The 14,856-nt window shown below is 34.7% G+C and overlaps 3 protein-coding genes across 4 annotated transcripts; 2 read left to right on the top strand and 1 right to left on the bottom strand.

Moving 5' to 3' along the window:
- Nucleotides 1–1,674: 1,674 nt before the first annotated feature.
- Nucleotides 1,675–4,005, top strand: LOC125227556 (protein slowmo). Its single transcript, XM_048131895.1, has 4 exons — nt 1,675–1,869; nt 1,948–2,113; nt 2,412–2,606; nt 2,926–4,005. The coding sequence occupies exons 1-4, from the start codon at nt 1,838–1,840 to the stop codon at nt 3,217–3,219; spliced, it is 687 nt and encodes a 228-aa protein (XP_047987852.1). The 5' UTR covers nt 1,675–1,837; the 3' UTR covers nt 3,220–4,005.
- A 1,813-nt stretch (nt 4,006–5,818) lies between these two features.
- LOC125227557 (mediator of RNA polymerase II transcription subunit 11) lies at nt 5,819–7,264 on the bottom strand. 2 transcript variants are annotated; one of them, XR_007177194.1, is made up of 3 exons: nt 7,055–7,264; nt 6,306–6,964; nt 5,819–6,188 (listed from the first exon to the last, which is right to left on the bottom strand). XR_007177194.1 is itself a non-coding variant. In XM_048131896.1 (2 exons), exons 1-2 carry the CDS (start codon nt 7,128–7,130, stop codon nt 6,633–6,635), a joined length of 408 nt encoding a protein of 135 aa, XP_047987853.1. In that variant the 5' UTR covers nt 7,131–7,264; the 3' UTR covers nt 5,819–6,632. The 2 variants fall into 2 exon arrangements, 1 of the variants encoding a protein (XP_047987853.1); XM_048131896.1 differs by having other exon boundaries at nt 5,819–6,964.
- Nucleotides 7,265–8,648: 1,384 nt separating this feature from the next.
- On the top strand, nt 8,649–14,297 carry LOC125227022 (nuclear fragile X mental retardation-interacting protein 1). The gene is made up of 4 exons (XM_048131214.1): nt 8,649–9,015; nt 13,384–13,627; nt 13,926–14,059; nt 14,193–14,297. Exons 1-4 carry the CDS (start codon nt 8,782–8,784, stop codon nt 14,295–14,297), a joined length of 717 nt encoding a protein of 238 aa, XP_047987171.1. The 5' UTR covers nt 8,649–8,781.
- Nucleotides 14,298–14,856: the final 559 nt, after the last annotated feature.

Genomic DNA, 14,856 nt, shown 5'->3' on the forward strand with positions numbered 1-14,856 from the left:
TATTTTGGATATTTTAACCCCATTGCACAACAACAGGGGAGAAAATTTCTTTTCCACCTCATTAGATTTTAAAATCGTTGTATTTATCGTGATCAGCGACCCGATAAACCATAAAAACGATACCCATATTGTGTTTTTGACGTGAAGTTTCGAATAAAATAGTCAAACTAATCTTGTTTCCCCATACAAACTTTGAACCCCCATTTCACACTTTTAAGAGGAGAATTTTGAAACATCCTTTCTTAGTGCTCCTCTACACTATATAAGGAACATATGTGCCAAATTTGAAATCTCTAAGACCAGCGGTTTTGGCTGTGCGTTGATATGTCAGTCAGTCAGTCAGTTTCTTCTTTTATATATTTTTTTTGATATTTTAACCCCATTGCACCACAACAGGGAAGAAGGTATTTCATTTCCGCCTCGTTAGATTTTAAAAACGTTGTATTTATCGTGATCAGCGACCCAATAAACCGTAAAAACGATACCCATATTAGTTTTTTGACTTTATCACCCCCTTTTCACCCTTTTAGAAGTTAAATTTTCAAAAAACCTAAAACACGTCTTTAGTCATATGTTTTTAGGATCCCTCCTGTGAAGTTTCGAATAAAACAGTGAAACTAACATTGTTACCCCATACAAACTTTGAACCCCCATTTGACCCCCTTAGGAGGCGAATTTTGAAAAATCCATTCTTAGTGCTCCTCTACACTATATGAGGAACCTACGTGCCAAATTTGACATCTCTAGGACCAGCGGTTTCGGCTGTGCATTGATATGTCAGTCAGTCAGTCAATATCTTCTTTTATATATTTTTTTGATATTTAAACCCCATTGCACCACAGCAGGGGAGAAGGTATTTCACTTCCGCCTCGTTAGATTTTAAAAACGTTGTATTTATCGTGATCAGCGACCCGATAAACCATAAAAACGATACCCATATTGATTTTTTTACTTTATCACCCCCTTTTTACCCTTTTAGGGGTTAAATTTTCAAAAAACCTGAAACACGTATTCAGTCATATGTCTTAAGGAATCTTCCTGTGAAGTTTCGTATAAAATAGTCAAACTAATCTTGTTTCCCCATACAAACTTTGAACCCCCATTTGACCCCCTTAGGAGGTGAATTTTGGAAAATCCTTTCTTAGTGCTCCTTTACACTATATAAGGAACCTACGTGCCAAATTTGAAATCTCTAGGACCAGCGGTTTCGGCTGTGCGTTGATATGTCAGTCAGTCAGTCAGTCAGCTTCTTCTTTTATATATTTAGATGTAACATAAAAACTTAAAATACTAATAATGAAGTGGAAAAATAATTTTGATCATATTTTATATTACATCGATTAAACACGCTAGTTTTGATGGCTGTCTAAACAGTTCTTGTGCCAATAAAGCTAGGAACACACTACGCGGACGTCCGTCGTGAATCGACCGCGGACGGGAATCTGGACAATGGAAATACACATAACCGTGCAAACTATCGGTCGACGGACGCGGACGTGGCCTTGAGCGCACGGACGTCCGATCGAAATCTGGCTCTCTGGATGTTTTGTTCCGTGCACACTGATAGGTCGCGGTCGCGGTCGTTTTACGACGGACGTCCGCGTAGTATGTTCCTAGCTTAAAAATCACGCCTATGATCCAGTCTCTACATCTGTGGTCTCTACTCTACCTACCTTGTTAATGCCATTTTGACTGACGATACGCTCGCAAGAGCTTTCAAGTCAGTGTGTGTGGTAGTATAGTAAGAGAAGATAAGAAATGGAAAATAACTAAAATCAAATGAGAAGATATCAACTCAGAATCTTTATACAAAGGATTGAATAAATCAAATATCACTATGAAGATTTGGACATCAGAACACACATTCAAGTAACTATGACGCAATCTGTCAATTTTCCCATTATCTTGTTTCTTTATTATTTACGTATTTATAAAATCTTGTTACAGCCATCCATGGGAAACTGTTGCTCAAGCAGCATGGCGCAAGTATCCCAATCCTATGAATCCAGCCGTCATAGGAACGGATGTGGTCGAGAGGCGAGTGGTTAATGGAGTACTGCACACTCACAGACTTGTCAGCTCCAAATGGTTTTTTCCCCGATGGGCACAAGCTGTAATCTATTTTTACTAACCTTTTTCAAAATTCCTTGATACATATTAGCAGCATTTTTCTTATCATTTATATGATAAAATATTTCAATTGAATTCTTTTTGGACAACTTGCTTAAAATTCTGCTGTTTTTTGGTGATAAAGTGCTTTGAACTGCCATGGTTCCATTCAGATTGTAAGGGGTTTCTTATATGATTTAGGTATATAGAAACAAAAACAAATAATTTAACAAAAACACATGTTTTCCATATAACTGTTGAAGGTCAGCGAAAGTATTAATACTGTTTTTTTTTTCTTTTAGATCATAGGGACGGCTAAAATATGCTATGCCAGTGAACAATCTGAAGTTAATCCCAACCAGAGGCAAATGACACTCAAAACAAGAAATTTAACCTTCTGCCATTACATAGCTGTGGATGAAACAGTGAGATACACGCCACATCCATCCGATGCCTCCAAGACGCTCCTCACACAAGAGGCAGTGGTCACAGTCCAAGTACGTGTCATTAAAATACAGAGGGTAGATTTAAAATAATACTATTGTTTAATTATGGATAGCATGCGCTTGGTGCATGCTGTTTAGTGCCAGAAATAAGTTCATATAGGTAGCCAGGAAACTGTGAGTAGTACAGTTATAGAATTTCTCATATTGTGCCAAGCATGTGATAAATATAAAAATAGATAGATCTATACTTTATATGGTATCTGATCAGGTCCAGTTGTATGCAGTGCACAATGATAAATATTCAACATTTTCTGTGGCCAGTATCCTATGAAATATGGTTGATACTAAAATGTTTCTTATTCTTTTCCAGGGTGTTCCACTAAGTAGCTACATGGAAGATCTTCTGGCAAACAAAATATCACTGAATGCAGGAAAAGGACGACAAGCCATTGAATGGGCGATAGGCAAGTTTGACTCAGAGATAAAGGAACTGGCCAGCACAGCTTGTAAGAGCACCGACGAGCTGTTGACACAGACAAAGAAGTCACTTGATGACATCACATCCACTGCACGGAGATCTATGGATGATATTTCATCCAAGGCAAAAAGGTCTCTAGACGATATCGAGAAATTCACCAAAGCAAATGCTAACCAACGCAGCTGAAAAGAGGAGTGAAGGGACCCCCATTAGTTCAATTTTGAAAACACTACAACATGCCTCTTGCTAAATTATTTATCATTTGTATTGTAATGTGTATTTATTTGATATAACAGTAGTTTAACATGATAGGTGACTACTAAGCGTGCAGAATTGTCAACAGGCTAACCAGAGATGTTGGTATAGATAATTTTGATTTGATAATAAACCAAGGGATTGTAAGAGAACTCCATTCGCATTGAAGATTTAAATACTGTATGTTAAGTCTGATGCAATTTCGTTTTAATGTTGTGGACTTGTTACACAAGTATAATGTAAATTGTATGATAATCTGTGTGCTGAATGGCGTGATCTACATGTATACCTATCTGTATGTTAGCTTCAGCTTTTTATTCCTGAGGTATGGTAGGTTTAAGTTTTGTCACAAGGCATAGGGCACTGTTTCTTATTAAACTATATTCTAGTGTGAAAAAGAATGGGTGCTGCCACCTATATGATGAACATGCCACCTCTAATGTAGATAGTAATTTCTTTTATTCCATGTAACTAGGTACAAAGGGTAATTCCATTTATCTTGATAAAGGGGCTTAATCATATAGTCTCTTGAAAGAATATAAATGTTAGCATATTGTAAATAATTTATTTAAATGGATGTTTTGATTTTGTTGGAAGAGTGTTTACACAAGGTTTTTTTACTGACTATAACTATTGTGATACAATGCAAAGTTAAAGCTGATAATTATTATAGATACCTACATTTTGGTTATAAATAATAAATTTCATGAATATTTATACCAGCATCTTTTATTATATCTATTCCAAGACACATCCAATCACACCTATTTCAGTTCAGTTTTTATAGTTTAGTACTATTTTTTTCGCCTATAAAATAGTACATAACGATACAAGTGCGGTAAAAAGGAAGGTCAAAACGAGTGGCGCTAAATTAAAACACGACCGAAGGGAGTGTTTTAAATCGACACGAGTTAGAATTTTCTTTTCGCACGGTATCGTACGACGTTGTTCAGTACAGATGGTGCTTTTTTACGCACTAGTGCGAGAAATGGCTCATTTCTTGTCAGGTCGAAACTTCGCAGGGCCATCTGTACTGAAAAACGTCGTACGTTACGCGTCTTCGTCCCTTCGGTCTTGTTGTAATTTATCGCCACTAGTTTCAAACTGCCTTTTTTTCGCATTTATATAGTAATGTACTAATTTCGGTATGTTCGATCCAATAACATTTTACAACTTCGCAAAACGTGAGCAAGCACGTGAGGAATTGATACAGTAAATAGTATCAACTTCTGTATCGGCCGAGATAACATTTCGCAGCAATTGGCATTGGAGTGACGTACGTTCATTGAACTGATTATATTGCAATTGACATTGAGAAGGCATTTCAATTACATAAATTGGTTCTTCCATGTCCATTGGTTGTTCCATGGTTGGTTGTGACCATTATAGACAGAAGAATGTTTGCCAACACTGCAGACTTTCCTATACCTAATTATCTTTTCAGTACAGATGGTGTTTTTTTACGCACTAGTGCGAGAAGCGGTTCATTATATGCCAGGTCGAAACTTCGGAGGCCCCATCTGTACTGAAAAACGTCGTACGACACACGTGCGAAAAGGAAATTCGTAACTCGTGTCGATTTAAAACACTCCCTTTGGTCGTGTTTTAATTTATCGCCACTCGTTTCGAACTTCCTTTTTTACGCACTTGTATCGTAATGTACTATTTCAGTACAGATGGTGCTTTTGTAACGCACTAGTGCGAGAAGTGGTTCATTATAAATGTCAGTTCGAAACTTTGGAAGGCCATCGGGCCGATTTTTGAGTCTAATGCGTTCGAATTCAGAAAATTGTCACTGAAAATAATAAGCAAGTCACCGTTTTCAACCGGTATTTTAGTGACAAAATCCCGTATGCGAGATTCAAAAATCGCCCCCGAAAAACGTCGTACAATACACTTGAACACAAACAAGAAATTTAGTAGGTTTTCATATTGGTGTAATTAATAAAAATGTGGCATGGATACTTTTAGTTATTTATTTATTCAATTAAACTTACAATCAATTACAGTGGACTAAAGACAGAATTAATATACTAACCCCTACACAATTTTTATAAAGTAGGTACATATCTAGGTCTATATCTTTCTAATGACCTCTATAAAATGAATGACTAAAGTATAGAAACCCAATTTCTTCTTATTTAACATATGATCTTGAATAGTTATAGGTATGCTATTGTAGACTAGTGTAATGCTAATGTTACAAGCATGCAACCCCATCATCAACAATAGTTATTTGTTATACAAGGGGGCAAAGTTGTATTTTAACGCCGAGTGTGAAATTGAAAAACGAGCAAGTGAAAGGATTCTATAGTTGAACCACGAGCGAAGCGAGTGGTTCGAGAATAGAATCCTGAACTTGCGAGTTTTTTAACACACGAGAAGTAAAATACATTTGCACCCGAGTGTAACACAAAACTTTTCCCCTCACTATAGCGAGGAAACTACAACGCAAAAAATGCGTTTATCACTGCTTCCAGTAGTTCCACAGGTGGTAAATCATCTTTTTTACTAGATTCACCTACTTTTATGAATTTTAAAGCAGTTAATTTGACTTTATTCGAGGTCAAATTACTTTACCTACTAGTGGATAAAATGCGTTTTTACCCACTGATATTAAAGGACAAAACACGTGTTTCCGAGCTAGTGAAGGGAAAACAATATTATAGTACATGAAAAATGTGACTTTCTCAAGTAAAAGGCATAACATGGTTGCTATATAACATAAGAATGTTTGCTTGTACCAATAAAATTATCTGTCACAGCATCCTTAGCTGTGGCCCACACAAGCGACATAAGTCGTCGTATTTACGCCTTATGCAACAGTTCCTTCTGCTTGAGAATGGCACTAATACCAGTGTCATATTCAGTTAAACTGCATTTTATTACATTGTAGTACACTGGAGAGGGACTCATATGTGTCTCTCTGTCAAACTTTAGGACATACAACACGTACAATATTATATGACATGAGCTTTCTACAGAATCCAACCCACTACTAGACTTATTTTAGAAACTTAGTTTTGTTGCTAATGCACTAATAATACCATTATTAATTCTAATTTATCATGAAAGTAACATTATCTAATGATAATGATCATTGTTGTTAAGTTTGTATAATAGTATACTAAATATGTAACAAAACATTGCTTGATTAAACACATTCATTAGCATACATCCTTTCCAACCTAATTATCAATTATGATTAGTGATTACACAAGTCCTTCATCAATTACCCTACTTGGGGCTACATAGTCCTTTCACTGAGAATGTACCAATCCACTGTATCATACCATGTTTATGTACAATTGGATGATTTACTGAAATATGTTGTAACACTGTAATCATGTGCTCGTTCCAGAGTTAGTCATGTTTCCATTGGGGACGTTGCTAGCCACACTCCTGGTGCTAGCCGCTAAATGTGAAGCTTTTAGGCGGTCCAGTTCGTTGACCCAGGAGCGTACATGCTCCAGCCGGTGCCACGCCATCTGCAGCACTTTCTGTGAAGCGTAGCCCGAACCCTCGTGCGGCTGACCGGTGGAAACTTGCGTCAAATAGTTGATCTGATCACTCAATTTGCTCTCGACCTGACTGAGTGTCCTCAGAAATTGAGACGTGTTGGATTCTGCCTGCTTTTGGCTAGACTTTTCTTTGCCTAGTTCGAGGAGAGCTTGTGCTGTAAAATTAACAAAATACCGCAGCAATTAGTATTTGCACTTTATAATCTATGATTTGTCCAATTTATAATTATAGCAACAAGTAGTACCTGCACATTGTAAACATGTTATAATTTCCTTTTCAATATCGTCGAGAACTGTAATTCTTTCCATCGGGCCAGCCATGCTTTATGTTTATATGTTAAAAAAATGTAAGAAACACAATTTTATTATCTTCTCTTCGTTTTTATAAAGTAAATGTATGTATATCACCAATTTGCGAAATTATGCGATCTTTCGTCTTGCACCTGTCAAAGTTAATATTGCCATGATGAATATCAAAAAGTCGAGAATTCTGAATAAATATAAAACAACTTTAAATAAGAAAAGGATTAAACCAAAGAATATAATCAGGGCCCGTAACTTTCATGCCGATGACATAAATTTGACGTCACGCTGCATATAAGATGATTCAAGTTTTATTTAATAACTAATCATTATTCATCAATCATTTTAATCATGACTTCAATACTAATCTATTCATACGTAAAATAATGAATACCTACTTGATACGTGAATAGTAAATTAAATTATTTGTTTATTTTTATGCATACCTTTTATTAAATAGTTTTGTTACCATATTTCAATAAATTATAAAAACAAAACAAAATTGTTTCCTTTTCGTTTCACGTATCAAGTAGGTATTAATTATTTCACGTATGAGTAGCTCACTTTTGAAGTCATTTGTACATGATTAAATAAATTGTTGAATAATGATTAATCAATACAATAAAATTATTCGAATCATTCTATATGCAGCGTGACGTCAAATTGATGTCATCGGCATGAAAGTTACGGGCCCTGAATCGCGTGAAAATAGATATTTGTTTTACAAGAGGACAAAATTGTTTAACCGCACGTGCCAATCATTTATATGTAGGTAAACTTTGCACTTTTGTGGATAAAATGCGTTTTTGCTATCCATTTAGAAGAATCAAGAGAGTCAGAGAGCCTTTATCAGTTGGTGTGGTGAAAAAAGTAATTTCAGAACAGATGGTGCTTTTTTTAAGTACTAGTGCGAAAAGTGATTCATTTCTTGTTAGGTATAAACTTTGGAGGGCCATCTGTACTGAAAAACGTCGTACGATACATGTGCGGTGCGAAAGGAAATTAGTAACTCGTGTCTATTTAAAACACAGGTCGTGTTTTAATTTCGCCATCTTTTTGAGCTTCCGCGAAAATGAAAAGCTTTCGTAAAAGATTCCGCACTTGTATCGTAATGTACTATTAATGTATCAATAGGTAGTATCTGCTCGTACAGACGTGAAATCAAAAATCATTAAATTAACAGAAAATCAGTCCTGGCAGCACTAGGCAAGTTTGGTACTCGTTCCAAAAATAATAGTTTCTTTTAAGAAGTCGTTACAGTAAAATAAGAATAGTTTTTTGACATTTTACTCATGTGGGTAGTATTTATTTAACGAAAAATTGCATTAAGTAAAATGTGTGGTCCTCATATTCCTGTCATGATGTTCTTTTAATACCATAAATATCTATATCTCTCTATCTATCTCTAAATGTTATTAAAATTGTATATCGATCACTCGTTTTCGAGCCTCGTTTTGGAGCTTGGGAGTATTACTGTCAGCTGTCAGTAGTGTCACTGTCAGTGTCATCGGTGACTTGTCAAAACAAGAAGCGTGCACTCTGCACTGCTTTCCCCGAGTCCTAACCTTACACTGCTTACACAAGATTTAGATTCTAATAAAACATAAATGTTTATGACTCCGTTTGTAAATTATAACTGAATACAAGAAACCATAAATAACACATAACAATGGAAGTGCCATTTCATAACCCGCACTATAACAATCAACGTTTCCGTCCACCAAACCATTTCCAACGGAGACCAAACTATGTTCCACGAGGGCCGCCGCAAGGGTTTAGACCACCAGGTTTTCATTGGAGGCAGCAACCACCGCAAGAGCATACAAATGAATTTTGGTGTGAAACGTGTGATAGAGGCTTCCGGACACAAGATATTCTTGAAAAACACAAGCAACAACATCAGGTAAACAAACACACACCTTCTTGCTTTACGATTTCTGTAAACTATTTGTGGCACATCAGTTCTCCAGGCTTTCCATTTAGGGGAACTATGATGTAATTCGCCCTAATAGGGTCCATAAGCACGTATACTTTTGTAACATCTATTTATAATACCATAAATAAATAATAGTACATTACGATACAAGTGCGTAAAAAAGGAAGTTCGAAACGAGTGGCGATAAATTAAAACACGACCGAAGGGAGTGTTTTAAATCGACACGAGTTACGAATTTCCTTTTCGCACGTGTATCGTACGTAGGGCTGCCATCTCGAATTTCGCCAAACCCGGACAAAGATTCAAAAAACCCGGACATTTGGCGTAAATCGCATTTTTTCCCCGGACGAGTCCGAAAATAATATTTTTAAAACACAAGACCTTTAATTATCATTCATTTATTTTTTAATTTCAAACAATGTGTAATTTGCAATAAACAATAACAAAAACCAAACAACTTTTCTTACAAAAAAAAATGTCTCTTTTTAGGGTTATGTATAGGGCTGCCATCTCGAATTTCGCCAAACCCGGACAAAGATTCAAAAAACCCGGACATTTGGCGTAAATCGCATTTTTTCCCCGGACGAGTCCGAAAATAATATTTTTAAAACACAAGACCTTTAATTATCATTCATTTATTTTTTAATTTCAAACAATGTGTAATTTGCAATAAACAATAACAAAAACCAAACAACTTTTCTTACAAAAAAAAATGTCTCTTTTTAGGCTTATGTATAACAAAGGTACAAAAGGAACCCTTATGATGCGACACTGTACGTCTGTCTGTCCGTCTTTCACACTACATATCTGGAGAACTACTTATGCTACTGATTTGAAATTTGGAATAGTTATGAACATTGTTAACCGCTATAAATTGAAAATATGATTTTATTAATCAATATTAATTAAAGAAAATGGACAACAAAAAGTGGAGCAAACTCTAAATCTCAAGTTACTAGGTCAAGTGAGAAAAAGCTCAAATTGTACCTACATGTCAAAAAAATTTTTTAAATTGGAAAATTAAAAAATACGGCCCCCTCACCCCCCTCTATCTCCGAAGTTTAGCAACGAAAAATTGTGCTATTCATGCTAAATATTACAGGAAAAATAAAATTGTGCCTGTATCTTGGAAACTTTTTTTTTATTGCCAAAAACTTTTCAACTTTTAATTTTGCCGTCCTTGTAAAACATTATCTTTCAAATAAAGCAAAAACTGACGAAATCGGTTAATATTAAAAAGAAATTATCCTTGAAAAACAATCATACTATAGGTATAGGTCACGCAAAATAGTTAGCGAATTCACCGAGAGATGATGGCGCTATACACAATAATGCTCATTAGTACCTATACTTCTTGTCAAGTCATTAGAGTTATATGAGATGAGATTATTTTAACCATTGAAAGTTTGTACGGTGTACCCTCGGTCGGTGGGAGAGTCCAATTCGCACTGGGCCGGTTTTTTATTGTGTAAACAGATATTAGTTAATCAGTCAACTTAAATTCGCTGATAAATTTATTTAAGTATTTACATGAAAAGTGTCCGGGTTTTCCCCGGACACTTCTTGACACCCCGCCCGGACGGCCCCCGGACGGCCTCCAAACTAGGACAAATCCGGGGAAACCCGGACGGATGGCAGCCCTAATCGTACGACGTTTTTCAGTACAGATGAGCCTCCGAAGTTTCAACCTGGCATATAATGAACCACTTCTCGCACTAGTGCGTAAAAAAAACACCATCTGTATTGAAAAATAAATATTGGGGGACACCTCTTACACAGATCAACCTAGCCCCAAACTAAGCAAAGCTTGTACTATGGGTGCTAGGCGACGATATACTTACTTATATAGATAAATACATACTTATATTATATATGTAGAAAACATCTATGGTCAGAAACAAATATCTGTATGCTCATCACTAAAGATCGTTATCAAGGTGCACTTTTCGTGGCAAATGGTACGGTTGGCAAAAAAAAACAAATACATTTAAATATTCACTTTGTTCTTAACTACAAAATAAATACTTACCTTCTTAGGATTACACCTCTAGGGTACAAAACCTTTTCCAACCAACTATATATTTTTTCATCACACCCGCACTTTAAATGTGCTATTTCACGCAGGCGGAGCGTGAGTTATAGAAAAATCGTTCTCCCAAGGGAATAATGAAATTTCTTGTACCGTACTTAACTTTTTTACATCTATTTACATATTTTTTACATTGCGAATGTGATGAAAAACATTGTGTGTAACTCGGGGAGTATGAATATTACTAACTCGAGTCTTTAAATCGCTCGCAAGCCGTCGCGATTTAACTTACTCTCGTTAGTAATATTCAACTTCCTCCCCTTGTTGCACAATGTACTATTAAAACAATATACGTCAAATGACATTAATTATGTATGTCATAAAAATACATTACGCGAAGTGTAATTATATTATTTAAATCCAAATAATCAAATGCACTCTAGATTAAGTAGTTCAAGTCAAAAGTAGTGCACGAAGTAAGACAAGCACGGAGCACAGTGGATCGAAATGAATAAAAAATGGACATTCGCATTTTTTTCCAAAAATCCTATTTTAAAAAATGCTCTTCGGTTTAAAATGATATGAGAAATAAAAAATGTTATATAAAATTTTTCAAAATGAGGCTTATTTTAAGCAGAAAAAAATAAAATGTGTTTTTTTTGTATGAAACTGAAAAATAGGTATCTTATTGTAAGAAAACCGTAACCGATCCCGCTTTCAAACCTTTACAATGTCATTGTCCTACTTTAGAACAGTAGAAAATAGTAAAAACCTTATCTGAGTAGGTGCCCGTTTTTTTTTTGTAGTCCAATCAAATGTCAGTAAATACAACATTTTTCTTAGTGCTTTATTTTTTTATTTATATTTAAAAAACGGTGTATTCATGACAATTTAGTGTAAAAACAAAATATATATGACATTTTATTAAGGATAAATACAATTTTTTACAAGAAAATTGCATTGAAAGAGAAACAATTATTGCGGTGTTTTTATTGATAGTAAACAAATAGCTAAAATATACTTGAAATCAACAATAACAATTTTTTGGTGTCATCTGATCCAAGATTGTCTTTTTTGAGGCCACCGCTAAGTAAAGCGACTAAAAAGACCCTCTCTTCTAAAGCTTTGGAATTATTAATAATAGAAAACATAAGCACTGATGATACTGAAAATATAGAAATGTTTGAAAGTGTAGAAGAAGGTGGTGAATAAAATAGATCTATACAATGTATTTTTTTTATAACTTATATTGTTATTGTTGATTTCAAGTAAATTTTAACTTTTTGTTACTATCATATAGTTACTAAAAACATCGCAATAAATGTTTCGATTTCAATGTAATTTTTAACCATTTCCTTGTAAAAACTTGTATTTATCTGTATCAAAATGTCATATATATTTTATTTTTATACTAAATTGTCATGAATATACCGTTTTTTTTATGAAAATAAAAAAATAAAGCACTAAGAAAAATGTTGTATTTACTGACTTTTGATTGGACTACAAAAAATAACGGGCACCTACTCAGATAAGGTTTTTACTATTTTCTACTGTTCTAAAGTAGGACAATGACACTGTAAAGGTTTGAAAGCGGGATCGGTTACGGTTTTCTTACAATAAGATACCTATTTTTCAGTTTCATACAAAAAAAACACATTTTATTTTTTTCTGCTTAAAATAAGCCTCATTTTGAAAAATTTTATATAACATTTTTTATTTCTCATATCATTTTCAACCGAAGAGCATTTTTTAAAATAGGATTTTTGGAAAAAAATGCGAATGTCCATTTTTTAAACATTTCGATCCACTGTGCGGAGGAGTGTAATAAAGTGCACGAATAATCCCAGTATCTTCATTCACAGTATGGATATGACACAATACCTAGATTTTATAACAACCTTCCTGTAACTTCTGTCAACGTAGAAAGGTCATTTAGTTATTTAAAATGGATTTTTTTCTAATCGATGTGAACGACTGACAGCCAAATCTGTTGAACAAATTTTAGTTATTTATTCAATGTAATTTGGATAAGTAATTATAAATATGTATATATTTCATAATTTGTTAAGTATATGTAATGTTTTAAATACTTGTGTATTTGTTTTTTTGGCAACCATACTCTGCCACCAATACAGCACGCTGATAATGATCTTTACATCACATAAATAAATGTCCTTACCGGGATTCGGACCCTGGACCACGGCTTAGTAGGCAGGGTCACTACGTGCTAGGCCAGACTGATGGTCGACCATGGATGCAATAAATGAATATAATTCTATTATTAAATGTTAGGTACTTCTTTCCAGAAATGCAACATAGATGGCTGTCAATTTATTGCACATCCTAAAGTAATAACAAAACATATTCAGATGCAACATGCATCTGGTCTGTACAAAAAAATTGCTAAACTCCAAGATCCCGAAGAAATTAGAAAATGGAGGGAAGAAAGAAAGAAGAAATATCCTACAAAAGAAAATGTGGAAAAGGCAGCCGCAGCAATTAAAGAAAAAATAGAAAGAGGAGAAAAAATGGGCCTGAAGAACAAAAAGCGTGACAAAATGTTTTTTTTGTATTGTTTAATAGTTATTTGTTATACCAAAGTTGTACACAGAATTCAGGTACCTGAACTTTTTTTTAACACTTTAAAATGCTATTGTTTAAACTTTATTTTCAATATAGTAATATGGTTTGATCCCTTGAATAATTTGTTTATTTTATGTTTCAGGCATTGGGGACAAAAGAAAACCCTTTAATAAACACAACACTAAGAGAAGGAGGATGAACCCCAAAAATGTAGTTAAAAAATTACCAGTAGCGGAAGATACCAGAAAACTTAAACCATTCACAGGAATTCAGGACTTGATGATGGAGATTAATGATACAGAGCAGACAGAGGAAGAACATAGTGAGAATGGTTTTACAATTGAGGATGAGGTAGAAATAGAAGAGGCCAGCAATCCTACAGAGCCTCCTTCAGGACCTGTCTGCCTTGCTTTATCATCTTTAATGTGCAATTACGGTTCTTCTGATGAAGATGAGAACAATGATCAACCAAATATTACACTCTCCAAAGTCCCTAAAAATGAGTCTGATAACAAGCAAACAGTTATTTCAGTCAGTCAAGCTAATGGCAATCAAACACAAACAATACAGCAACTTGGGAGCCAAGTTTCACAAACAAGAAATGATAGTGACGATGATAGTGGACCTGAAGAAGTAAAAGTGACCAAACAAGTAACAAATGCTATTGAAAACATTGAAACAAAACCAGTATTTAATAAAAGAAAACCCAGAGATAGGGTACCTCAAAAAACACTTTCAAAGAGACCTAAACCTAAATTGCCATCTACTTTGTTACAAAAATTGTTATTCAAGGAAATGAAACATGAACGTAATATTGTATTGCAATGTATAAGACATATAATAAGGAACAATTTTTTTGATAAATAATAATATAATTTAGTTCATTTCAAGTATGTTTTTATTTACTATAAGAAAAATGTCTAGCAGGGGCGGCTCACTCCGCGATTTTATCGCCGCACTACAAGTACATACTGGCGGCCGCGAGTTCGCGGCCTAATCAGGGGTGGCGCGCATTCTCACGGAACGCACTTTCTATTGTTACTTTACGTCGCGAGTTTTTTTAAGATTCATATGCGATGTCCACGTGTGGAATGGCTAATAATGCTTAGTTAAATAGACATCATAAATAAAATAGGACAATCTTACACAGATCTACCATTGATTAAGTCCCACGGAAAAGTTCAATAAGGCTTGTG

The sequence above is a fragment of the Leguminivora glycinivorella genome, chromosome 6 (assembly GCF_023078275.1).
Source record: "Leguminivora glycinivorella isolate SPB_JAAS2020 chromosome 6, LegGlyc_1.1, whole genome shotgun sequence".
Taxonomy (NCBI): Eukaryota; Metazoa; Arthropoda; class Insecta; order Lepidoptera; family Tortricidae; genus Leguminivora; species Leguminivora glycinivorella.